Raw genomic sequence first — 27,191 nt, forward strand, 5'->3', positions numbered from 1 at the left:
GAGAGAATTCTGTAACTGTAATTAAAACTATAACTGCTGATATCATTTGTTAAAAGTAAGAAAATCTTCCTTACAAAAGTAAAATAAATCTCAAAATGGCATGATCTTTCTTCAGAAATATTAATCTGTTCTCTCTCTTTTTTTCCTTCCATTTTTCTATGAGTATCACCATATGAAACTCCTCTTGTGTGCAAGTAAATACATATCATGAAGAACTCTTTGTTTTTCGTGTAAACTTGTACAAACTCATCTAGATATAACTTCAAACATTTCCTGTATAAGCTCTACCACCTAATAATTTCTTTCATTAAACAAAAAAAGAGATAAAAAGAGAGATGATTCCCCATGCATACTCTTTGTAATTTCTGAAGGACGTCCAACTTCAGGAAATCAAGAACAAAATGTCATTCCCGCCTGTGTATGAATCAAAGAATCAAACAACCCACAAACATGTTTGCGTATATGCCGGAAAAAAAAACCACACTACAAATAAAGTAATGCGAGAACAGAAACCAAGAACAATAATGAGAGAGAGAGAGAGAGAGAGAGAGAGAGAGAGAGAGAGAGAGATGACTCACCAGATATACTCTTGTCATTTTGGACCTCCAGCTTCAACTGGTTCCACGACCTCTGGCTTCAACTGGGTCTCCTCATTTTTATCACCTATTAAAACATTTGGAGTAAAAACCTACCAGATTTCAAAGCCAACGAGGAAGTCAATAAAAGAGACGAGGTTTTTATCAAACCCAAATCCAAGTCTTCCTTTCTGATATCGACAAAGTTCTTCCCCTTGTACGTCTTCAGGTTTTGGATAGCAACCTCATCTATTGGATCAATTAAGAACATCACCTACATCACCAGCGTCCAAGTAAGGTCCATTAAGACAAAGCAACCTAAAAATAGGAACCAATTGCTAAAGCAAAGTGATAACTTGGAAAAAACCTTGACTAGAGTTCAAGTCTTGGGTGGTAGGACTACAATGAAATTTCAAAAAGTAACTGGGAAAAACATCCAAAAGTTTTCCCCAGTGAATTAATTTCAACTCAAATCAAGCAGGCTTGGATAGACACTCTAGGATCCCCCTTAACATTCAAGTATGGAAGTGACATCCGCACACCATTGTTTTGACATTGGCATCCCTCTTCTTAAACTTTCTATAAACAGCTAGTCCACAAGCTTGCACATATATCAATCAGTTTGTCCAGCTCTGGACTTAAATTGGATAAGAGCCGTCCTCAGCTTCAGCCCAAGGTCCCCGAGAGAAATAAAATGAAATATTGGAAAAGCAAAAAAAAAAAGTTGACACCAAGACTAAGTTATCTAGGTAAAGGAAAAAAAAAGTTGGCACCAAAACTAAGTTATCTAGGTAAAGATTAGCATACTTCAAGGTCCTTTTCTAGAAGCACCAAAACTAAGTTATCTAGGTAAAGATTAGCATACTTCAAGGTCCTTTTCTAGAAGCCTCTCAAAAAAAGGAGTGTTCCTTGCACTTTTCAAGTTGTTTGAAGCGATGAAATAGATATCCTTCTGCTCAGGCTTCATACGCTCAACATACTCATCTAAGCTAATCAGCTCTTCCTCACCATGAGAAGAGAAAAACCGAAGTAATGGAGCAATACGCTTCTGGTTTTCGTTATCTTCAATGCAGCCCAATTTCATGTTTTTGCCAAAATTCGCCCAGAATTTCTCATACTCCTGTAATTATAAATAAATAAAGAAAAAGAATCAAAACAAAGTAAAAAAAAAAATACATAAAGAAATTGTGCTTCCCATTCCTAACTTAAAAGAATCTTACATCTTTATTCTCACTCATAGATATGCCCAAGATCATATCCAATGCCTTGCGGACCAATATCTTTCTCATGATTCGCACCTGCCAAGGAGACAAATGAGTGCAGTTGGCCCTACGAGATTATTGACAAGAGTAACGAAATGAATGAGAGAATGAAATATTTTAAGGTCAACAGGAATTTCACTTACAATGCGACTTTCCTGAAGAGTCTCACGTGAGGCAAAAAGTGGAAGGTCATTGCAATCTACTACACCCTTCACAAAGCTCAGGTACCTCGGGAACTAATCAATAAAACATAAAATGTATAGACCTTGGATTAAGAATTTGTTCTATGTGACTTCCCAAAAATGGAGTTGATTGGATTCGACATCATAATAAACGAGTTCTTACTCACCAGTTCTCCATCTAAGTCATCTGAAATGAAGACACATTTAACATAAAGTCTAATGTTCTTCGTATTTGGATTAATTACATCTTCTCTTCTCACAGGAGCTGTGGCCGGCACAAAAAGTATGGACCTGTGTTCTACCTCATCCTGGAACGAACAACCCTCCATAAGCTCAGAATGGGAAACAAATAGCATATAACTACATATTCCTAGATAATAACTATACAATCATACATAACTTACCTCGGCAGTGACGTCTGAAGATGCCAAAGGATCCAAATACTCATTGAAAGTCTTCTTGTAAAACTCATTGTACTCCTCAGTAGTGATTGCCTTAGGGTTGAGAAGCTGCACACAATGCTCATCCATAAAGAACCAGCTAGTGGTTACTGAAGTAGTGAAATTTAAAATTTCAGGCAGAACAGTTCAGAATAATTTAAAGAAGAAATAAGATTCCAAGGCTCACCCATATACGTTTGGTTTCATTAGCTGATCTTCGCACATCCTTAAAAGGTGAAGCAATGAATCTTTTACAATCGTCAATCTCATCAAAGAATTTGTCGAACCTCGAAGGGTGCTTTTCATCCCCATTAAGCCACTTGATTACATTTATTGAGGATCCTTCTATCATCACGTTTTTCAAATAAGTAGATGCCGAAAACTTCATACCATAAAGAGCCGCACGGACCTCGGCCTCCGTTAAATCCGCCACTCCGATGGGTTTCGAAAAAGCCCACATCACTTCCCCTTTATCATTCCTTAAAAGCCCCCCGATACGAGAAGGGCCTGGATTGCCCGAGCTAGAACCAGCAAAATTAAATTTTAGGAAACCGGGTGGAGGTGGAACCCAATCCACATCATTGTTTGCTATATCTTGCAAATCGTGCTGCAAGCTTTGTGAAGCTTCATCATTCTCATCAGCCACGACCTGATTGGAAACAGTGCCAGAAATTAGCAAACATTTAAAAGCTGAAACTTAAACAACGCAAATAGCAGGCAGGTCCTAAAACCATTAAGCAACTCGTGCTACTGCCGACTAGAAAGACCTGATTTTTCGTACCCAGTATAACTTCACAAGGCCAAATTATTCAAGCAAAAGCATGGATTTGCAATAGAGCATGTGCAAAGATTTCAATTTACATGTAGACCTTACCTCTTTAATAAATCCATTCTCTTGCGAATAACTCTTCACGAGATTCTGAATCCTTTCTGGATGTGCGAGACCCTTGTCATCACGCTGAGTTCACAGACAAAGAAAACCCGAGAGGTTATTGTCAGCATAGAAGTTTAGGAACTCATTCAATATGTAGATGGGGAGACAAAACTCAATGCAAACAAGTTCTACAAAATCAATACATTGGACTCTGGTCATTCAATCAGCATTGTACAGAACCTGTGATGTCTTACACAATCATAAAAAATTAGTGGGTACTTCAGTTCATAAAAAATACAAAAGAACCATTTACTTTTGTCATTACAGGCTATGTCATATTAAAAATCCCCAACTGAAAAGAAGAGCAACACATAAGGAGGAGTGTTTGAAGCATAAATGATTAAATAACACCAACTCTAACATCTTAAGCTTTTGTACTAATTGATTGTTTCACACACTAGAAAGTAAATGAAACATAACAAGGTTGAGAAGAACATTGCCTAAACCCATTGAGACAAAAGAAAGTCCCATAACAATAAAAATAGAAAGGAAAAAAATCCTTGTAATAGATTGAATGTATCAAAAAATAAAGTGGGTAGTGAAGAAATGATAAGAAGAAGATGATTTGTAGTAGGGTTTAGTGAGGTTTACCAAAACGTGGAAGGACAAAATGGGGTAAGCTAAGAACCGGTAACGTACGCCACCAGTGCGCAGGATAGCAGAGATGGAACTCGTCGAGAGTTTCTGCATTTTTGCTTTGTGGGTCCATGGGAGAGTAGTGAAAAGGGAGGTGAGACGCATTGAAGATTGTGTAGAGTCTGGTGTAGAGGAGAATAGTAGAAAAAGACTCTCTAGGGTTTTAGGAAGTTTCTTGAGATGGGGTTTAAGACACAAGGGAAATGATTTGTATGCCTCCCTTTTAAAGCCTATTCGGATTGCAGGATTTTTTTTTCTTTCTGGGGAAGATTGGAAAATAAAAGGTTTTCCAGAAATTCATGCTTTTCTAATGTTTGATTTGATGATACATGACAAAAAAACAGGGACTTAAACCATGGAAGGGTGAAACTTGAGTTTGGTGGGGTTGTGCTTTTGCTTTAAAAAGAATCGGAATGAACTGAATACGAATCGATGTATGGTAAAAAATTTGACCGAAATTTGGACTTCACAGAAACCAAATTTTTGACCGAAATTCATAATTTCGGCCGAAATCCGGTACAACAAAACAAAGAAATATTTTATTCATTACCAGATTTCGAAAAATACAACATTATTTAAAAAAAATGAATTTAGTGAAATTTCAGCCCAAATTTAAAACCATGTGTGTGACCTCATGACACTGACTATGTCATTTTTCAGGTTTTTCGAAAGCCGACGGATCGGCCACTGCCCATGGATGGTGCATCTGATCGGCCCCCACCACCCATTACGATTTGCAATATGGGAATCTTCGGCTAACTGAGTTTTACTATAAATAAGGGTCAAAAGAGAGAAAAGTGTTGGGTTTCTATGCAAAAGCAATTAATCTGATGGGTTATAAGGGAATGGGCACCCTCCCTCTAATGACTAGCTTTTAGGGGTGAGTTCTACCCGGTTAAGTCCCTAACAAATAGTATCAGAGCTCAGGACGTGGTAACCCCAATTTGCCTACGAGATCAGAAATGTCGCCTAGGGAAGATGTCAGAAACCTCAATGTAGTATCTCGTGGTTCCCACATTGTTACCGCATGGAGGGGCACGTTGCTTCCGCTTGGAGGGGGAGATTGTTGGGGTTCCATACAAAAGCAATTAATCCCACATCGGAACATCGGTCCGTTCTAGGATCACGTGGCACACACCTCTGTGGATCGTAACAAGGCTAATCAATCACTCTATGAAGGTATAACGCCCTATCACTTCTAACTTCTGCATTTTCTTGCTAAAGAATAGGACTCTCATTAATCTTTAGCATGTCATAAAGCTTCTTTGTAATTGGCTATAAAAGACATCGTGCAATTCATTTTCATTTTAGACATTGGGACTTTGATTTTGGAATAAAAACTTTCGGAATTTGATTTTTGGTAGCTTTTCGTGTTAAAGGGAACTTCTTGCAAAAGAGGGTTCTCTTGCCAAAATTCTCCAAAAGAGGGGGATTCTTTGAGCTTGGAGATGAAGCTCTTCCCTTTTTCTTCATTTCCAACCCTTGATTGTAAGGGATTTTCCAACATTTGAAACAATCCGCAACCCCCCTTGCTGATCCAAGTTGTTGTCTGAGACAAGATAAAATGTACTTAGAGCAGAATTTTCATATTTCTGAATGAAAATAATGGGTAAGATCTGAATGCCCCCGCGCATGCAAACATCTAATCAAATCCCAACCGCACTATTTTTGGCAAGGCATAAAATAGACGGTTCAGATAAACCAATAGTACGGCCATCTATGCCTTTGTGGGTGTGCCTCATTGTATTATGATGAAGTCGAGCTCTGCCGAAACATTCTTCCAACCATTGATACTTTGATTATTACCTTGGAATTAAGGCTTAATGATATGACATAATGGTTTGGTGGCAATCTAACCTTGTTACAAAGAAACCCTGCCTACTGAATAAAAAAACACTTATTGGGCAAGTTTGATGAATACAATTTCACCTACTGAATAAAAAAAAAAACACTTATAGGGCATGTTTGGCAACCATGGAGAAAATTTCATGGAATATTTGTATTCCCATAGAGAGTTCTCTCACAGCACTTTTACCCCTCACACCACCTGTAAACAAAAAAGAAAATTCTGTAACTATGATTATCATTTCTTAAAGTACCAAAATATCCCTTACAAAAGAGAAATAAATCCCAAAATGGCATGCTATTTATTGAGAAATATTTAATTTGTTCTCTCCTTTTTTCCATTTTTGATCAGAGTCTGACCATATGATCTCCCTCTAGTGTGCAAGTAAATACAAATCATGTAGAACCCTTATTTTTTAGTAAACTTGTAAAAACTCATCTAGATATAACTTCAACCATGTCCTGTATAAGCTCTACCACCTAATAATTTCCTTCATTAAACAAAAAAGAAGAAGATAAGGTAGAAAGAGAGATGATTCCCCAGGTATACTCTTGTCATTTCTGACATCCAACTTCAACTAGTTCCACTGCTGGGAAGCAAGGCCTTCCCGCCTGTATGTGAATCAAAGAATCAAACAACCCACAAGTGTGCCTGCGTATATGCCAGGAAAATAAACCACATTACAAATAAAGTAACGTGAGATCGTAAAGCAAGAACAATAATGAGAGAGAGAGAGAGAGAGAGAGAGATGACTAACCAGATGTACTCTCGTTATTTTGGACCTCCAGTTTTAACGGGTTCCACGACCTCAGCTTCGACAACATCCACATTTCTCCGTGGTACCTCAGCAGCAGAGGGGGCCGTCCATTTTCCGACAAGTGCCAAACCCATCATCTCATATATCTTTCCACCAAGTTCTGATGGATTTTCAGCCTACAACGACATAAGATGAGAGATCAAATACAATGTGACAGTAAAATGGTTGCTTGTAGAATCAATGTATAGATATGAACAAACATAAAAAGGGGTCCAGTTATCGGTACACTCTCTACTTTCTACAATTGGTATTTTAGTTTCTCAGTGCGGAACAACGATATCAATGGCAGCAGTGTTGGTTGCTCAAAGGGTGATTAAAAAACAAGGCAAAAACTTGCAATTTTGCACAAATGAATCAATGAAATGAAAAGAGTGAGTAAAGGGAAGGTCATTTAAAAGAAAGGGAAAAGAGAGGGGGAGAGGGGCAGAAAGCAATTTTATCAGTTTCCTCAGAAAAAAATGGTTAAAATATTTCCTTTGAAGAAAATAGAAAGGCCAGAATTTACATATTGAAAAACCAAAACACGGTAAGGATTATGAAGTGAATAAATAATTTAATGTTTAATAAATTAGATAATCATGCTTTGGAGTTTGAAATGAATGTTTATAGTCTTTGTTATCTCAAAACAAGCATTTACATTTAAGAAAAAAAAACAAGCATTTGGAAATGAGGAAAATTATGTGTAAATTTTTAAAATGGTATGTGTAAAAATTATACACTGAAACTTAATCTATAAATCCATCTCAATTATCCCACCAAAGCATATGCCCTCGATCTTGATAGAGAGCGTATACTTGAAGGGTAACATCCTAGATGAACACAGCCCAAAATCTCAACTGATAGAAGCATTTCAATCACAGCTCTGCTAATCATCCAAAACCAGGTTACTAATCACACAAGAATTGTGCAAAGTTTTATACTATGGCCCGTCCAAGATATTGCCTATTAACTGGATCGTCTAGATTGGTGTGCATAAGCATTAATTGGACAGTGATGAGAACTTTATACATAGAATAACTCTTCTTGTTTTTTTTTTGAAAAATGACATATTTCATTAATATTCAGATTGCATTCGGGACCGGGGTCCCATCCTGCATTACAAAATATTAAGATGGATTGACTCGGGCATACCCGAGACCAATTGAAAAGTACCCAAAAATGGGTTACAAAAGAACACAACCTTTCCTTTCCTCTATTCTATAGTATCTTCTTTTTACATCTTGTCATAGCAACCTTTCAAACCTTTCGTCTGTACCTTCTGATCTGTGCACGAGTCTGGGTCCTCTAAGCCAATACCTCTTGGAGCAATAGGTAAACTGTAAATCCTGAGAACTATCAAAATTTCAAGCTTCTAAAACCTTACGAAATGAACTCTAAAACTCCAGGACTGATATAGACCTCCAATAAGAAAAGCAAAACTAGAATATCCAGGCAAGGGGACCTAAGCGAAAGAACGAATCTCTCAAGCTATGGCTACTGAAGTTCGAAAATTTCTGGATAACAGCAGACAAATCACAAGGTTACTAAGTAGGAGGTAACATGAATTTATGGATGGACTTTGACCTCTACGGTACCACAACCTAAATTTGAACTTCAACAAGGGTTGTAAGATTAAATCAAGACTTCATTACCTCCATCGGCCATTATACTAAGGGAGAGATCAGTGTCCATCTTCTAACCTAGATGCTTAAGAACCTTCTCCACTCTTCTTTTCAATTTCTTTTTCCCTTATCGTCTTCTCTTCCTTCTCTCTTACCTTCATTGCAAGAAACGTGTCTTTGGTTGCCCCCAAGTCTTCATCATAATTAATCCCAAAAACATCCCCATTGATAACAGGTCTCTGAATTCTTCCGAAAACGATCACGGAGTTGAATCGTCAGAGCTTTCATCAACCTGTTTTAACTTCCCTTTAGCATCCCCAAAAGTTCGTTCAGCTCCTCCAGGAAGTAGGTCATCTATCCGACCTGATCCAACCGAGGTTGTAGGTACCTCAAGATTCAGATTGAACCGATTATCCTCCAGGTCTTTAATAACAGACTTTCTTTCCTCCTCCCAGAGGCGTCGGCGAGTGCACCTTTCCTTTTCTAGGACTTTGCTGAACATGGGAAGGTCAAGAAGAGGCAAATGCAATTCCTTGTCACTCGTCGATTCAGAATTATTGACGAGACCAGCGATGCTGGGAGAGGTTTTCTTAAGCTAGGCCCAACGCTTTTTGAACGGGCTAAGAGAGGCCTCAGAAGGGGTCGGCGACTCCTTTCTACCAAGCTATCGAAATTTTTAAGGAGCTTTTGAGTGTCAGCAACCAGTCTCCTCCTCCTCCTATGGTCCTCTTTCCTAAAAATACCTTTGAGTTTATCGGGATTAGCACCCGTCGCCTTTTCCGGTGAACCAACCATCGTTTGCAACCGGACGCCGGAGATTTGATCGGAGCCCTCGCAAACTTCCAAATTATCCTTACTGCTTGATTCCCCAACAACCAATCATGCCAAACTATTAATGCAATCCTCAGAAATCATCTTAACTCCCACAAAATAAATACTGGAATCCACTCTTAGATTGACGGGATAGATTTCCAAAGGGGAGTTATAACCAAGGCTGAGGCAAAAGACATGCAGTTGTCGTGATTTCCAGAAAGCTGGGTCTGGATCAAGGTTGCCAGAGCAGGAATCGAAAGCGGGAATCGAAGGCTCCTAGGGAAGAATCCTGCTCAAGGTTGCCAAAGCGGGAATCGAAGGCTCTCAGGGAAGAATCCTGCTTCCTTGGTCTGGATCACCTGGCCCAGATGCTGCCCAAGAGACTCCACAGTTGACGTTGACAAGGCATGAAGAGGAATATCATAAAATCTAATTCTGATGGTTCGAGCACCCGTGTTATAGGCTGGAAACCACGGCTGGAGGGATGAAAGGAGACCTCCAAGAGCAGCACCTCCACGCCTGAGGATGGTCGTCGCCTGTGACTCTGATTCAAAACAGAAAATGATATCCATTGAATTAATAGAGAAAGGCTTTTGCAATTCCGGCAGGTCCCAACATTTTTTAGCCCATTCCTATACATCTTCCAGCAGCCAAGCTCTAGCTTTCAAGCTTCCAATGAGGCAGCTCTTTAGATATTTCTTTCTTTCCTCTATCAAAGAAGCCGGAACCTCAAGGGCTAATGGGTCAGCATGAACATCAGCTTGAGAAGGTTTAGGCCTCCACACCACGGCTGGGGCCAAGTTAGTTTTGAGGTCTAAACATTTTCTACAGGCATTTCGCGAACTAAAGTTTTTGTATTGACATTTGGGACACATCCAATCACTGCCAGTAGGGGGCGGACGCCGATTAAATTCAAAGGCTCTATGACCAGGGATTCTTCTGGCCCCAAATTCCAACTGTCGCACTCTGGTATCCTTGTCCTCGATGCTACCCAAGGACCCCGAGTGGGATCTGGGAGGAGCCCACTGAGACCTATTGATGTTATCACCTTGCCCAAATAAACTGAGAATCCTCCTACAGCAGATATTGAGGATTCCCAAGGATTCAAAAACTTCCAGAGTATGGTATCCTACTTCAAGAAAATTTTGGAAGTGATTCACCGTATTATCAAGGTTAAAGCCACACGAACAGATATCCTATTTGGCGCAATATTTTGAGGTTTAGGCAAAGTTTTGAGGCGGGAGTTCGGTTTAAAGTTTACAAAGGGGATCGAATAAAATTTTGGTTGGATGCTTGGTGTTCTGCTGATCATCTGGCGGTGCTTTTCCCGGATTTGTTCTTGGTGGTGTTGAACAAAGAAGTGCTGGTGAGTGATTGTTTCGAGAGGGTTGATAGCAAGGTGGTATGGAAGCCTAGTTTCATAAGGAATTTCTTCGACAGAGAGTTATTTTCTATTCCTCATTTGTTTCAATTGATTGAGGGCTACTATGTAAAAAGAAATGGGGTTGACAAAAGAATTTGGTTATGGGATCCATCCGGATTTTTCTCAGTGAAATCTTTCTATTTTCGGTTGGTGCCTGCTTCCGGATCCCCTCTCTTAGCTGACGTTTGGAAGTTTCATGGTCCTCCATCGGTTTCTTTTTTCAGTTGGGCAGTGTGTAGTAGGAGGATTCAGACCATTGAATTTCTAAGAAGAAGGGGTATGTGGCTGGTGGATCATTGCTTGCTTTGTTTGGAAGATGGAGAATCTATTGACCATCTTTTTATCCATTGTAAGGTAGCAAGGGAGATCTGGGGGTTCATCCTGAAAAGGTTTGATATTTGTTGGGTTTTCCCAAATTCTATTGCTGAGCTATTGAAGAGTTGGGATTTTGTGCCTTGGAAAAAGAAAGGGAAGGTGCTTTGGAGATTGTGTTTGTTAGCTTTGTGGTGGGTTATATGGAGAGAAAGAAACTCGAGAGTTTTTTAAGGAGTGGCAAAGTCCTCATACTGGTTATTCATGAAAATTATCACTTTGGTTATTTTTTGGGCGAAGAGTCTCCCTCAGTTCAAATTTGTCTCAACCTTTGATCTTTGGGAGGGGTGGCGCATTGTGTGCTTTGAAGGTGTGAGGAGAGAAAAGATAGTTCAGAAATGGGAAGCACCTCCTGAAGGTTTTCTTAAGATCAATTTTGATAGCTCCAGTTTGGGTAACCCGGGTCCAGCTGGGGTTGGAGGTCTTTGTAGGGACTCTCTAGGGCTAGTGTCTTGGGCTTTTGCAGGTCCAATCGGAAGGAGTGATTCATCTGAAGCGGAAGTTAGAGCTGCTTATCATGGGATAAAGCATCTGAGTAGAGAGATTTATGATAGGGTGATTATGGAAGGCGATTCTTCCAATGTAATTAGTTGGCTATCAGGGAGAGTGGTTCCACCTTCGAGATTCCTTAGTTACTTCGAGGAAATCTCTGACCTCATTTCAGATTCATCTATGGTGTTTAAACATGTTAGAAGATCAGCTAATGGGGAAGCCGATTCCCTTGCTAGATCTGGAGTTCATAAAGTAGGGTTGGAGTGGTTCGACTTTCTTCCTCCGTGAGAAGTTTTATTCTGTTGTTTTTCATTATAATTTTCTGTTTCTCCTCTTTGTATTTTTCGTGGACCATCTCCGTTCTCTTGTTCAATATACTGCCATTTCAAGAAAAAAAAAAAAAAAACCACACGAACAGATAAGGGAGTCCATCGGGAATCCTGAAACAACGGGCGCCAGAGGAGGCCCACGATTTCTGAAGACGTCCTTGATAGTCATTTTCAGCCCAACCTCTCCAGGTCGAAGCCACCAATCCCAAGAACATAATACCAAATGCAGTCTTTCCTAACAACTAGAATAACTCTTCTTTCACTCAACAAAATCAAAGGGGCATTGTTGATTTACAACAAAAGTGGGGCTCTTCAAGTGGAAAAATTAAGGTGACATTATTAAAGACAAACAACTCATAACAAGCTTTCTAACAAACAAAAGTACCAAAATTAGCCAATTGTTGCAATTAACAAGTTAACTAGCAGAAAATCAAAACTCGAGAGACGAAGCTCCTTAAAGCTTAAGAATACTCACAGTGAATCCACTAGAGATGAGTGCTGTGTCATACAATAGATCAATAGCCCTCAGTGCATCAGGATTATCAGGGCAATTCTTGCTCGCAACCTACACCATGAAGGACAAGCAAAGTCACCAGTCAAAAGAAGAGCCGCCAATTTGCATGACAAAGACATAAAGAGTGTGATTTTCGCTTACATTCAGGTCTTTGATGATTGGATGCTCTGGATTGATCTCAAACACTCTCCTTCCACGCATATACTCCAAGCTAGATGTGTCTCCGAGGGTCTGTGCCTTCATCAACCTACAAGAAAGTTCAAATATGGATAAGAAAACATGCTAGATTTTCCAAATCATTCAATTAGTAAATTAGCATCTGCTGGCTTTACCTCTCCATGTTGGCAGACCACCCAAACTTCCCAGAGACAAGAACACAAGGTGAGGTGCTCAGACGGTTAGAGATTTGTACACTTGCAACCTTGTCGCCCAATCGCTTCTTGATCCAATCACAAGTTTGGCCAAATTCTTGCTTCATTTCCTTCTCCTTTTCCTCATTTTTATCACCTATTAAAACATTTAGAGTAAAAACCTACTAGAATTCAAAGCCAACAGGGAAGTCCAAAAAAAAAAGACAAGGTTTATATCCAACCCAAGTCCAAGTCTTCCTTGCTGATATCGACAAAGTTCTTCTCCTTGTATTTCTTGAGGTTTTGGATAGCAACCTCATCTATTGGATCAATTAAGAACAGCACCTACATCACCAGCGTCCAAGCAAGGTACATTAGGACAAAGCAATCTAACAATAGGAAACAATTGCTAAAGCAGAAATCAGAGTAATGGGGAAAAAACTCCAAATGTTTTCCCCCATGAATTAATTACAAATCAAATCAAGCATGTTTAGATAGACACTCTAGGATCCCTCTTCATAACATTCAAGTAGGGAGATGATATCCACACTCCCTTGTTTTAATATTGGCATTCCTCTCGTTAAACTTTCTATAAACAGCTATTGACAGCTGGTTGGGGAATTATAACAGCCAACAAGATACATGTATAAGAAAATCTGGCAGCAAATATATACACAAGGAACTGAATATCATCTCCCTTTTTTAGTTTTTTTGTTCATCTGAAGTCCTTAGTATCTTAGGTCAACTAAGCTTGGACATATAACCATTTGCCCAGCTCTGGACTTAAATTGGGAAAGAGCCGCCCTCACCTTCAGCTCAAGATCCCCAAGAGAAATAATATGAAATTTGAGTAAAACAAATCAAGAGAAATTTTTTTTTACACCAAGACTAAGTTAAAGATCAGCATACTTCAAAGTCCTTTTCCACAAGCCTCTCCAGGAAAGGAGTGTTCTTAGCACTTTTCAGGTTGTCTGAAGCGATGTAATAGATATCCTTCTGCTCGGGCTTCATGCTCTCAACATACTCGTCTAAGCTAATCAGCTCTTCCTCACTATGAGAAGAGAAGAACCTAAGTAATGGAGCAATACGCTTGTGGTTTTCATTATCTTCAAGGCAGCCCAATTTCAAGTTTTTGCCAAAATTCTCCCAGAATTTCTCATAGTCCTGTAGTGAAAAAAAAAAAAAAAATTATAAACAAATAGAGAAAAAAATCATTAGTATATGGAGAAATTGTGCTGCACATTCATAACTTAAAAATCTTACATCTTTATTCTCACTCACAGATATGCCCAAGATCATATCGAATGCCTTGCGGACCAACCTTTTTCTCATGATTCGCACCTGCCAAGGAGACAAATGAGTGCAGTTGCCCCTATGACATTATTCACAATAGTAGGAGACAAACGAAATGAATGAGAAAATGAAATGTTTTCAGGTCAAAAGGAATTTCACTTACAATACGACTTTCCTGAAGAATCTCACGTGAGACATTAAGTGGTAGGTCATTTGAATCTACTACACCCTTCACAAAGCTCAGGTACCTTGGGAACTAATCAATAAAACATAAAATTTATCGACCTAGCATTAAGAACAAAAACTGAATGAGTTCATTGGATTCAACATCATAATAAACAAGTTCTTACCAGCTCTCCATCAAAGTCATCTGAAATGAAGACTCGTTTAACATAAAGTTTTATGTTCTTCGTCTTTGGATTAATTACATCTTCTCTTCCCATGGGAGCTGTGGCTGGCACAAAAAGTATGGACCTGAATTCTACCTCACCCTGGAACAAACAACCCTCCATAAGCTCAGAATTGGAAAAAAAAAATACAAGCAAACATCCCTAGAACTATTCCAAAAAAAAAACCAACTAAACATCCCTAGATAATAACTATATAATCGAACATAACTTGCCTCGGTAGTGAAGTGTGAAGATGCCAAAGGATCCAAGTACTCGTTGAAAGTCTTTTTGTAAAACTCATTGTACTCCTCAGTAGTGACTTCTTTAGGGTTGCGAAGCTGCACATAATACATATCCATAAAGAACATACTAGTTGGTACTTAAAGTAGTGAAATTTAAAATTTTAGGGAGGACAGTTCAGAATAATTTAAAGAAGAAATAAGATTCAAAGGCTCACCCATATAGGTTTGGTTTCATTAGTGAGCTCCCAGTCCCAGTACCTCTCGACTACAGTCTTAGTTTTCTTCTTTTTCTGTAAGAAGAGATAGCACAGATCCAACATAAGAAAAATTATCCTCAAATTACCACCGATTACTCGAGATCATCACTAGAAGACTGATTAACAAAACAAATATCCACAAAGAAGTCCCAGGAAAGCTATGTCACAAATATCTCCGATATTTTCAAAATATAGCGATTTTATCTCGATATTTTGATAAAAAGACAAAATCCTGATGTAATCCTAAGAATTTTAAAAATATAGTGATATTTTCATTCAACACGATAATATTAAAAAAAAAAATTAATTTATATATTTTAAATAAATTTATTTTATCGATTTTTCCCTATATAAAGCCGAAAAATAAAAAATATATATATATCCTGAGAATTTCCCTTGCCGAGAAATTCCCGAGAATGATATTTGTGACATAGCAGGAAAGTTACCTCAGTTTTGGCATCTTCCGCTTCATCTTTTTTTACTTCAGCTGGATCCTCATCAACCTCGACCTGATTAAATTAGCACACATTTAAAAAGCTGAAGCTTAAACAATGCAAATAGCAGGCAGGTCCGAAAAGATTAAGAAACTCGTGGTACTGATAACTAGGAAGACCTGGTCTTTGGTTGACCGTATAACTTCAAAAGGCCAAATTATTCAAGCAAAAGCATGGATTTGCAATAGAACATGTGCAAAGATTTCAATTTACATTTAGACCTTACCTCTTTAGTAAATCCCTTCTCTTGCCATGTGTATATAGGAAAAGATACAAATTGCGAATAATTCTTCACAAGATTCTGAATCCTTTCTGGATGTGCGAAACCCTTGTCGTCACGCTGAGTTCATAGAAAAAGGAAACTCCATATGTTATTCAGGAAGATGTCATCATGCAATATGTAGGGGCAAGGAAATCAGTACCAACCTTAAGATAAAGTGTAAGGCGAGTTCCTCTTGGGATTAATTTTTCTGGGTCAGTCTCCTCTCGAATTGTATATGAGCCAGCATTTGCCTCCCCCTCCCATATATACTGTTTATCAGATTTTGGGCTCTTGGTTGAAACAACAACCTGCCCAAGAATCACATATCAGGAAAAAGACGCATAATAAATTCTAGACCATAGAAACAAAACTACGTTTGAGTTATGAGCATCACAAGACAAGATTCCCCATTGACTAGGTTGGTGTTTTTATCAAAACATGAATAGGAATACAGAACATGCAGGGGAGCTGTTTAGTTTAAATAAGGTTCGTGGCATACTCGATCGGAAACAAGGAATGTTGAGTAAAAACCAACACCAAATTGACCAATTAAATTGTTGTCAGAGCCAGCGTCCTTACTCTCCTGCGAATGAAGATTATGTTATTGAAGTACATAAAGCATAATTCACTAAAAAAATTAGAATAAAAATTGAAAGGATATCATTGCAGTCACATCATACTTTCATTGCCTGCAAGAACTTTGCTGTTCCACTTTGTGCAATAGTTCCAAGACAGTCAACAAGTTCTTGTCTGGTCATACCAATGCCGGTGTCACTGCATAAGGAATAAAATAACTCATTATATATGGCTTCCACAAATACAGTTCAAGCGAAACTGAACCGCAGTTTTAAATGTCGGTTTCGGAAAATTTTTTAAAAAATTCCATCTTTTTTCAGTTTCAACTGAAATTAAGCAAAAAAAATTCGGTTTTCGGAACATTTTACCAAAGATGCACTATTTCATCCGACACCGAATCAATGTACTTTCGGTGTTGGTACGAACCGAAATCTGAAATTTCAGCCGAATTTTCGGTATTTCAGCCGAAATTTAAAACCATGAACTGATTGCTATATGGTTTGGCTCATGAAGCTTACGTTATAGTGATGACCCCATTGTCTTTGTCTGTCTGGATGCGAATATCAAGGTCAAAAGTATCCTTCAGAAGTTCAGGCTCCGTAACACTAAGAAACCGCAGCTTATCCAGCGCATCACTTGCATTGCTGAAGATAAACAATTTTATCAAAGTAAATTGATGCAACAAATGCAAAAGAATTAGTATCATGTTTTCCAAAGGAAACACTGGGTTTTCTTTAAGGTCCAAAACACCAAAGGTCCACTCCGTGAATATAACAAATAATACTATGATCTATGTCACAAATATCATTCTCGGGAATTTCTTGGCAAGGGAATATCTAGGGATATATTAATTTTTTATTTTTTCAGGTTTATATCGGGAAAAAAAATAAAAAATAATTTAAAAATATATACGTATATATAAATTAAGAAAAAATGTAAAATAAAAAATATCGTAAAAATATCATGATGTTATCGCGGTAGATGAAAATGTCACTATATTTTTTATATTCTTGGGATTATTTAGGGGTTTTGTCGTATTATCAAAATATCGTGATAAAATAACAATATTTTAAAAATATCAGAGATATTTGTGACATAGTCTATGATGGCATTACTGTTATTAATACCAGAAAGAGGATCAAGTTTCAAAATTTAATCCTACCCAACGATATCAGTGATATTATAGTATTACTACTGCTTAAGGAAAAATTGGATCTGATACCGCATTAAAGCTCAGTCACTAGCATGGTAATTTAGGATTTCTGATTGCTAATCCGTTTACAATGGCAAAGTGGATATTTCTTAAATCATGACCATAATTTCACATCTAGGATCAAAACGGTTGTTTTCTATACCATGGTGATCGGACTGTACCATCCATCACACTAGAAGTGTCTGCTCTTTTAGAAAATTGCAGTCGTGGCCAGGGGAGGAGCTACATGTAGCTTAAGGGGGGCAGCTGCCCCTCTTGAGTTGGGCCAAACTCCTTTATAGGCCCAACTCAATTGGGCCCAGCCTTATGTATAACCTGCCGTCCTTATGTATAATGCCCCCCTTATCTATAAATCCTGGCTCCGCCACTGGTCGTGGCAATCTTTTAAATATGGCATATCTTACTAGGAATGCGAGTGGCGCCTGACGGCATCCAGGAAGTGTCACATGCCAAAGTAGCATCCTATAGCAGAGTGACAAAGTAAATGTTTTTCAACTTTATCTCCTTGCTGTCACAGATCAAGGGTTAGGTGCATGGCTAAAAAGTGACAGTGTAGTTTCATAGATTAGTAAGCCATTTACTACAAAGCAATAGAGGCATAAGGGACAGGTTTTGATCAATATCATTTAATTGTTACCATTTACAAAAAATGAGGGAAAGTTGAAATGTAAAATAAATGATCTAGGCAAACGAGATGTGAGCGAGAACTTACCTAACCAGCTCCCGAAGAAAAACTTCTTTGTTGCTATACAAGCTATGAACTATGAGGTCCATGAGGCGACTAACCTGTCAACCAAATATAATCAGGTAAGACAAATCACACCAACATTGTTAACTTATTTATATAGATTACAACAGATAAGAGCCATGCTTCTAGAAGGATCTCATTCGTTGTTGTATCCGGTGGTCATCAATCAAATTCATTTCCCTTCTATACCTTACTACCTAATACAACCGAAAGTTAAAAAAAGTTGGATAAAGTTCTTGAGATCAACCAAAAAACTTACAGATGCAAAAATGAAGCCAAAAAAAAAAAACACAAGGGGGAGATGAAAGAACATCGTCGTGCAAAGAATATTATGCCAACAAATTTTTTATTTAGGGATGTCGTCGTGTATTTTGCTTTTCATGGGAAGGTAAGTTGGCACCTAGATCTTTTATTTTTTATTTTTGTTTTTTATTGTTTTGAAAAAGCAGATTCATTCAATAAGGTGAGGACTAAGACCGAGATGGGCCAGACCAATAAAGAAAGGGTATTAGAGAATTGGAAAAGTGTTTGAAAATACAATCCTATCTTGAGCAGCCTCGATTTCGCAAAGTTGGGGGATCAGGGAAAAGGATGTATCCTGAGTTTCAGCCCAAACGTGTTTATCTTGAAATGCTTAGTTTCAACCCTAAACCTTTTCCTTTATTTCTTGCTTTCTTCTCTCATCCATTATTATTCATTTTTTCTTGATTTCCTGAGCCACCACCGATCACAATCACCTCAGTCCATTGACCCAGATCCAACCTTGAACCTTTTACCCACACCCTTCTTCACTTTCACTTTTCTCCTTTTCCACATTCTCTTTTCTCCTTTCCACATCTCCTTTCCCCTTTCCAAGTCCTTTATAACACAAACAAACCCACAATCTCTTTCCTTACACAACCCACAAACCACCCAACCGCTTAAGAACCAACCTTTATCAATCTTTCCATTTCTATACATTGTTTACCTATTCTTTATCAAATCTTTAACTGCCATGATCATTTCTTTAAACATTTTCAACAACTTAAGAAACTTTTAAAGAATTCAAGAAATCTATTCAAGAATATGACATCTGTTCGAAAGAAGGAAATTTTATTTCTGTTTATGCGATAACTCTGAGTGTTCATTTCTAGGGAAGTGTAACTCTTTTCTAGCCACGTGGTATGACTCCATCAAGGACCTTTCTAGATTAGTGAGATGGTTTTCTAGTTGGAATTTAATATGAGCTAAATTGGGACGATGAGGAAAGACAAAAGGATCCCTAAAGAACGGACGAATAATTATCCGAGGATGCGCGCGACAATCAAAGCTGGTGAACTCCCACCAATGAAGCTAACATGTCTTTTCAAACATGAGAACATGATGCAGACCACCCAAACGCTCATATTCAATTTTTACGTATAATTTATGTGTCTTTTGTCTTTCCCCACCAATGTCACTTGCTTTTGTGTTTAAAATAGGGCCCACGAGTGTATTACGAAAATCTTAAGTGACAAAGGCACTTAAATTATTTATCTTGTAAATTCATTTCCACTTTAAGGGACCACAAGGGTGGACATGACATAGGGTGACATCATGTCCCTTAAGTGATTACTAAGGCCCACATTGCAACATAAGGGAGTCCTTGGATTTGTGAGAATTGAAGTGGGTTAGTTAATTTGTTTATTTAAGAGTCTTATTTTGTTTGTGAGTCCTAGCAGGTTTTGAAAGTCTATTTACGAAGGAAAACCTACGGAAATAGTCTTAAGTTCATAGGAGTCCTAGCTAGGATAGAAATTGAGGCTTACAAATTAATTTGGGTGAGTTTTAGGAGTCTTAATTCTACCATAATATTGAATTTTGTGGGAAGCACTTTGTCTACATATATGTATGGTCTATGGCCATATTCTTGTGATGGAAGATGAATAAAATTTGTTTGTTTTTTGTTTTTTTTTTTGCTTTGCATTAGCGTGATGCCTTCTTGCCTTAGATCCTATTGTGTGATGCCTAGGAGACCCCTGATGTGATGTCATGTTATTTTCTATCCCTAAACCATTTTTCTTTCTTTTTTTCTTTCTTTCATATTCCCTATTCCATTATTCATTATCTTTCTTTATTTCCTAAGCCACAACCGATCACCATTACATTAATCCATCGACCCAGATTCAGCCTTAAACCCTTTGCCACATCCTTATCCACCTTCCCTTTACCCCTTTTTCCACGTTATCTTTCACGTTCCCATTTTTCCTTTCCATGTCCTTTAGAACCCAATCCAACCCACAATCTCTTCACTTACATAATCTATAATCCACTCAACTGCTCAATGATGAATCTTTATTAATCTTCAAACCATATAACCAATCTTTCACGATCTTTGCCCTTTCATTGCATTCTCTACCTATTTATCAAATCTTTAACTTTCTTTAACTGTTCTTTAAACCTCTTCAACAATTCAAGAAACTATTCAATAATTCAAGAAACTCGTTTAAGAACTTTTCGATGACCTTTTACCATAGATCAACCTTCTGTCCTACGTGAATTGCTATCAGGGCTACCTATCTAGTGATCTTCCCTTATATAGTTATATGGACTACATCAAAATACAACCAATAGGACCCAAAGATGCCAAGGCAGCCAACCCAAGGTGGTTTTAGAGCATGCATGAACCTTGACCAATCTCCCTTGGATAATCGATCTTTACCCTCTCTTTACATTTTTACCTTTTCTTTATCAAATCTATAACTTTCTTGAACATTTCTTTAAACCTTTCCAACAATTTGAGAAACTATGCAAGAATTTTAGAAAGTCATTAAAGAACCTTTCAAGGACCTTTACCATTGATCAACCTTCTTTGCTATGTCAATTGGTATAAGATCTACATATCCAATGGTATTCCCTTATCCATATTACATCAACTTTCCGTCAATGGACCCAAATATGCCGATCTAGCCAGCCCAAGGTGGATATAGAGCATGCATGAACCTTGATAGCGATGATTGAAAGTTTGAAACATTAAAATTATCGGACTACAAAAATCGATGAAATCAACTTGATTAGAAATAACATTTGTCACTTTTGAAAATGATCTACATTAGAAGAAGGCAAGTATTTCATAGTGTTGGCTTTCTTCAAGTTTGTTATACATGCATATGGGTAAGCAAGGTTTTAAATTTCGACCGAAATCCGAAATTTCGGATTTCAGTCAACACCGAAACTGAAATGTTCCGAAACCGAAATTCCCGCAACGTAACAAATTTCGGTCGTCAAATTTCAATATAATATTATTATTTTATTTCTTTACAGAACTTCAGCCGAAATTTAGGGAGAAAAACCCGTTATTTCGATAGCTTCTCCCGAATTTCAACCGAAATTTCAGGATTTCGGCTGAAATTTCGGTTTCGGTGAAGCCCGAAACCGAAATTTAAAACCTTGTGCGTAAGAGCGTTACATAGCTTTAAGGGCTTTGGAGCTGTCAAATAGCTATTGATATATTAATATTATTTTTTTGAATGGTTGCAAATTTCATTAAAAAAGAATGGAAGACCGAGATGGTCCACCATTAGATATTGATATATAATATATTCTCAGCATAAGAAATTCATTGTCATTCTACAATTCTCCAACTACTGTAACAAAGCCAAGTGGAGTCATTCATAATATTCTAAGCATAAGAAACTCATTGTCATTCTACAATTCTCCAACTATCGCAACAAAACCAAGTGTAATCACTAGTATGAGTCGGCATATAGATTCAAGCTAAGCATATCTAAGAACTCTCCTCAATAAACTCTTCAATTCAGTAATTACATACACAGAATGGGGTTATAGTGACAGTGTGACACTAATGTTTCCAACTTATATTTCTTTTTTATGACAAATGTTTCCAACTTATATCACACACTAATATATTCTATGATTCCCATCTTTGCTGAAAAAAGGGTATGATACAAAAGAACCAATGTAGACCTAGGACCGAGTTCGCACCATCACCACAAGAATTGCAGCAATACAGTAAAGATAAGCAAACTGTTGTGATTATCTTGAATTTTGTAAGCAGGAGGCTTATGTCATTGCCAATAGTTGAGTCTCTTAAGACTCTTCTATATAGAGTATTCTATTTACATAAGGAACTTTGTATTGGTTTTGAGTGCCTTATCCTTTAACGAAAAGATAGTCTTGGGATGTTTGCACAGCATGAAGAACATGAAAAAAAACTTCTTCAACAACCAAAAAATGGAGGAAGAAAAACTAGGGGGGTTTTGGCACTCATGAGAAGGTGGTAAAGAAGCTTGAAAAGGTGACGAAGCACGACTATCTTGGGAGAATTGACGCTTGGATCGTAGCCAGCATCGATCATATTGGGTTTGTATCGCATGTAATCCGGAGGAAGTTTTGTACTTCTATTATCCGATGAGTACTTCTTGTAATCTTTCTCATTTCCACATAGTGAAATCTTGTGAAGTCTTCTCCCATGGATCCAACCACACATTGTGGTGAACCACGCAAATCTTGTGTGCTTTTCTTGTGTTTGTCTTGCATTTCTTTTTAACTTGTTCCTGCAAATCTACTTTGAAAACGTTGCATAATGTTAACTCACAAAATCGGAAAAACACTTTCGTGTTTGGATTGTTAAAGGATCACCACGGAAGGCTGTTTGGAACCCTAAATTTATAACACAGATGACAGGATACGAGTCAGACACAATAAGCATGTCATATGATAGAATTTTGCAGCACATTGGAATCTGCCTTTTATGAGTATCACAAACAATGAAAGAAACCAATCATGCCTTTCAGATGAAGGGGCATACCTCAGCTTGGTATTCATATTTCTCAGCTGGCGGATTTGACACATCAGCTGCCGCCGCAGTTGACTCATAACGGTTGCCAAAAAGAAGGCCACATCTGATGTTCGGATGAAGTACAGAGTAAGAGGCATTCCGTTTGCCAGCAGTGAGCACTGAGTACCATCTACTTGGGAACTGGGGAAGGTTGGAATCACCCTCCACAGCCTGTAAAATGCAAGCATCAAAGGTACGGCACAAATCAGAAACATCACAGACCATAAAACCAAGAAATCAATGTTCAGAATCTCTGAAAATTTATAAATCAAACTTTCAGTTTCCAAGCTCATGTTGGAGAGACAATATTCCATGTAAAGAACTTCCACAAAATAAATACTTTGGACTCTGGTCATCCAATCAGCATTGTACAGAACCCATGATCCCTTACATAATCATGATAAATTTGTGGGGACTTCAGTTCATAAAAATACAGAAGAACCATTTACTTTTGTCATTACAGGAGCCAATGGTCAGCAGTGTTCAGGAACCTCGTACCCGGACCAGTCACAGTAGTTTTTATTGACTTGGTAAGGCCAAATCTGAGTTGACGCAGGAGAGTATGTGATTAGCAGGGGGAGCTTTTAGACTGGTCATTATACAACATCTCTCTGAGAACTAAGTAATAAAAGCAACAGAATGTCCAAATCACATAAAAAAGACAGGTACAATACCTTGCAATAGAGAATAACAATGTGTAAATAACTAGAAAGGGACAACAACCAATTTTTTTCAATGGAGGCACACAACATAGCAAATATTCTCTAAGATAGTTGCATATGTATCATAGAAATTAGAAAATCTTCATCGGCAGATGGGTATCAAGGGGGGTCATTCAGTTTCAAAAACGTTGAGGTGAAACAATTCAAATATACACAAGAATTGTCATGGCCTTGAGAAAAAATCATAGATTTCATGAACAAAAGCAAACCTAGCCCAAAAAATAAAAAAGCAATGGAAGACAGTTAAGGGTTGATGGCTATCTCCGAAAAAATAAACTAAAAAACACAATAAATCCATGTCAATAGCACTCAACGCTAGCACCCATATTATAGAAAACTAATTGGAAATAACTGGTAAGCTCGGGTATGTATATCTACATTCCTGTATGCCACAATACAATTATGAAGTAAAATGAGGAACAACTGGATTTACACATCAACTGGTCTGAAATGCATCATGCCAATACATGTAGTTTTTTAGATCGACAATACACAAACCCATATGTGTATCACCCAATAAACACATTTTCTCATTGAGTATTGTACCAACTTCATACCAGATTGTGCGTAATATGAGAGTTTGTGCCGTTATGGAGTCCAAGTCATTAAAAGAAATAGTTGATTGTTTTGTACAAGTCAAGTGACGCATATTTGTAGGATGTCTGTTGCTGAATTGTAGTGGTACGGAGTATGTTGCAGAATTTTGGGAAGTGTGTGGCTGAATTATAGGAGAACAATTGCCTCTCTCTCTCTCTCTCTCTCTCTCTCTCTCTCTCTCTCTCTCTCTATATATATATATATATATATATATATATATATATATATATATATATATATATATATAGTCTCTCATCCACAAATAAAGGCATCGATATCATCATCCCAATTTTCTAAGGCCCTGTTCATTTAAGATTACGACAACCGATTGCGAGTGCCAAACCGATTACGCCCGGTTCATTTAAGATTATGAAAACCGATTGTGAGGGCTAAACCGATTATTGGACTCAAATTTAAACATAATTACAAGTCCAATAATCGGTTTGGCACTCACAACCGGTTGACATAATCTTAAACGAACAGGGCCTTAATGGACTCAATTTTAAACCTAATTTTGAGTCCAATAATTGGTTTGGCACTCACAGTCAGTTGTCATGATCCTAAACGAATAGGGCCCTTATTTCTGATTCTCTTTATTTCTCTCTTGTTACCCTTTGACCATTGCTTCAACAACACCCATAGCTCGCGGTAGCAAGAAGGGCAGCTCAAGGGCAGCTCTCAAAGACCTGCTTGATAGAGTCTAAGTTTCGAACATATCAGTGTGTGCCAATTCTTTTAGGCTAGATAACACGACATCGAAAACCCAGAAGTTTAATCCCCAAAACAAACTATAACCCCTATACTGACTGACCAAAAGAGGAATTTCATTCAGATTGCCAAAAAACATGAAAAACTAATAAGCAAAAAAAAACCCAGCAAAAAAAAAAACAAATAAAACATAAATTTGCTATCTAAATTCACTATTTTGAAGTATAAATGATAGAATAAGACCAAATCTAACAGCTTAAGCTTTTGGACTAATTGGGTGTTTTACACACTAGAAAGTGAAAAACAAAAGATGGGTTTTTTTTGCCTTAACCAATTGAACATGAAAAGTAGTTGTAATAGATTGAGTGTATTAAAAACAATGGAAATGATAAGACAGAGATGATTTTCATTAGGGTTTTGAGAGGTTTATACCAAGTTGTGGTAGGAGAAAATTGGAGGAGCTAAGGTCTGGTATCGTAGGCCACTGATAGCAGAGACCGAACGCCTCGAGAGCTTGTGCATTTTTCCTTTGATGTGGTCGGCTGTAGGGAACCTAGGGTTTTAAGAAGGTTTGTTGAGATGGGGTTTATGACTAGAGGAAAATGATATTTACACCTCTCTTTTTCAGCCTATTTGGGTTGCACGAATGTTGGAAAAGAAATGTTATCAGCACTACTGTATTTTGATGAGGGCAGTCCTCACTTTATTAAAAGTACAGTATGGCCCGCACCATAGGATGATCCAAGCCGTCCATTCGATGGGCCACATCCTAAATAGGTCGTGCCTCAAAAATCATTTCCATAGGTTGATCCTAACCCTCCAATTTATTGACGGTTAGGTTCAACCCTCTAACATTTAAATCAGATGGTTAGGATCAACCTATGGAAATAATTTTTGGGGTACAACCTATTTAGGTTGTGGTCCATCTAATGGACGGTTTGGATCATCCTATGGTGAGGGTGATATCGTACTTTAATAAAATGAGGAGTGCCCTCGTCAAAATACAGTAGTGTTGATAAGATTTCCCTTCCAAAAACTCATGTTTTTAAATTGTTATGATACTTGGAAAAACAAAAAAAAAACAGTGGACTTTCACTTAAACCATGGCAGTTAGAGTTTTAGAGGGGTGAAACTTGTACAGGGTGGGGTGAGCTTTTGCTGAAAATATTGAATTGTAATCGACTGAATCCGATCCGATTTATGGTAAAAGCTGCTGAGTCTCAAAAATTGATCCGAGTTGCACCCCTAACTAAAGTTTCTAATTTGTGGAAATAAAAAAAATTTCCTTGGAAAATATTTTCTTTAGGCTCTGTTTCTTTCGACATAAAATTGCCAATGTTTTTCTTTGAATCCAAACAGGGCCTTTGTGGTTAAAGGTAGGAGACAAAAGAGGGGACAATCATTAATAAGAGAAAGATATTATGATGAGTGGAGAGAGAAGGTAGAGAGAGAAAGATAGACCACCATTTTCAAGACAAGATTTTGCTGATGTCACCAAGAAAAAGCTGATGTGACCACTAAATATTCTCCCACAAAAATCCTAGGAAAAAAAAAACACAGCAACCAAACGGAGCAAAGCCCAGGCCATAGTAGCTGAATGCTCTAATGATGAACCAAACCATGCGCCCTTAATGAGAACCCCAAAAAAGGTTCCATGGTCCGGTTCAACCTTGTTGGGTTCAAGATAGGGTCAGGTCGGGTTCGGGTTGGAAAAAAGAGTTCCTCGGAGAGGGTTCTCTTGGGAAAATTCTCCCAAAGAAGGAGATTCTTTGAGCTTGGAGATCAAGCTCTTCCCTTCTTCATTTCCAACCCTTGTTTGTAAGGGATTTTCCAACATTTGAAAGAATCAGCGCGCCCTTGCTGATTTAAGTTTTTGTTTGAGACAAGAAAATCATCTACTTAAGAAGTTAAGAATAGAGATTTCATATTTCGGTGTTTATAAAATCTTGAAGATCAAATAAGGAGCCAAATAATATCTCCAATCTGCCCGTAACATTTGAGGTGATCTAGAAGGAATACAAGGCAATATGGGCTCAAATAGGTGTCTGTGGCCACCTTATTTGGCTCCTTGTGTCTCCTGCATACACCCCTTGTGTTTAAAATTAGATGTATGTGGCTACCTTATTTTCTTCCTTCATGTTTTGAAACACGATTCAAGAAGGAATACAAGGCATTATGGGCTCAAATATGTTGGAAGCATGAACTTCTAATGACCGCGACCCGCAAATGCCATTACACAAGAGCCTACATGCTTCTAATTATATTTTGGTTTGGTTTTAAAAATC

At 37.9% G+C, this 27,191-nt stretch overlaps 1 protein-coding gene across 2 annotated transcripts; it reads right to left on the reverse strand.

The window, feature by feature from the left end:
- On the reverse strand, positions 1 to 25,512 carry LOC143857512 (heat shock protein 90-6, mitochondrial-like). 2 transcript variants are annotated; one of them, XM_077367951.1, is made up of 21 exons: positions 25,339 to 25,496; positions 22,850 to 23,050; positions 18,025 to 18,098; positions 16,618 to 16,743; positions 16,204 to 16,297; positions 16,023 to 16,106; positions 15,688 to 15,831; positions 15,488 to 15,601; positions 15,214 to 15,276; positions 14,726 to 14,800; positions 14,502 to 14,606; positions 14,230 to 14,370; positions 14,043 to 14,135; positions 13,850 to 13,927; positions 13,496 to 13,750; positions 12,829 to 12,931; positions 12,569 to 12,743; positions 12,378 to 12,483; positions 12,198 to 12,287; positions 6,633 to 6,808; positions 6,154 to 6,526 (listed from the first exon to the last, which is right to left on the reverse strand). In XM_077367951.1, exons 1-20 carry the CDS (start codon positions 25,426 to 25,428, stop codon positions 6,647 to 6,649), a joined length of 2,373 nt encoding a protein of 790 aa, XP_077224066.1. In that variant the 5' UTR covers positions 25,429 to 25,496; the 3' UTR covers positions 6,154 to 6,526; positions 6,633 to 6,646. The 2 variants fall into 2 exon arrangements, with proteins under 2 accessions (XP_077224067.1, XP_077224066.1); XM_077367952.1 differs by lacking the exons at positions 6,154 to 6,526; positions 6,633 to 6,808; positions 12,198 to 12,287; ... (4 more) ...; positions 13,850 to 13,927; positions 14,043 to 14,135 and adding exons at positions 1 to 414; positions 579 to 663; positions 747 to 849; ... (1 more) ...; positions 1,796 to 1,873; positions 1,981 to 2,073 and having other exon boundaries at positions 25,339 to 25,512.
- Positions 25,513 to 27,191: the final 1,679 nt, after the last annotated feature.

This window comes from Tasmannia lanceolata, unplaced genomic scaffold (assembly GCF_043159265.1).
Source record: "Tasmannia lanceolata isolate RefF3 unplaced genomic scaffold, GAP_Taslan_0.1 ptg000025l, whole genome shotgun sequence".
Classification (NCBI taxonomy): domain Eukaryota; kingdom Viridiplantae; phylum Streptophyta; class Magnoliopsida; order Canellales; family Winteraceae; genus Tasmannia; species Tasmannia lanceolata.

Coding starts and splice junctions, on each gene's coding strand:
- LOC143857512 (XM_077367951.1), bottom strand. CDS start 25,428: ATGCACAAGCTCTCGAGGCGTTCGGTCTCTGCTATCAGTGGCCTACGA. Junction 15,277..15,487: donor AGAAGGGATTTACTAAAGAG/GTAAGGTCTAAA, acceptor TAATTTAATCAG/GTCGAGGTTGATGAGGATCC. Junction 13,751..13,849: donor CTGTGAGTGAGAATAAAGAT/GTAAGATTTTTA, acceptor TTTTCACTACAG/GACTATGAGAAATTCTGGGA.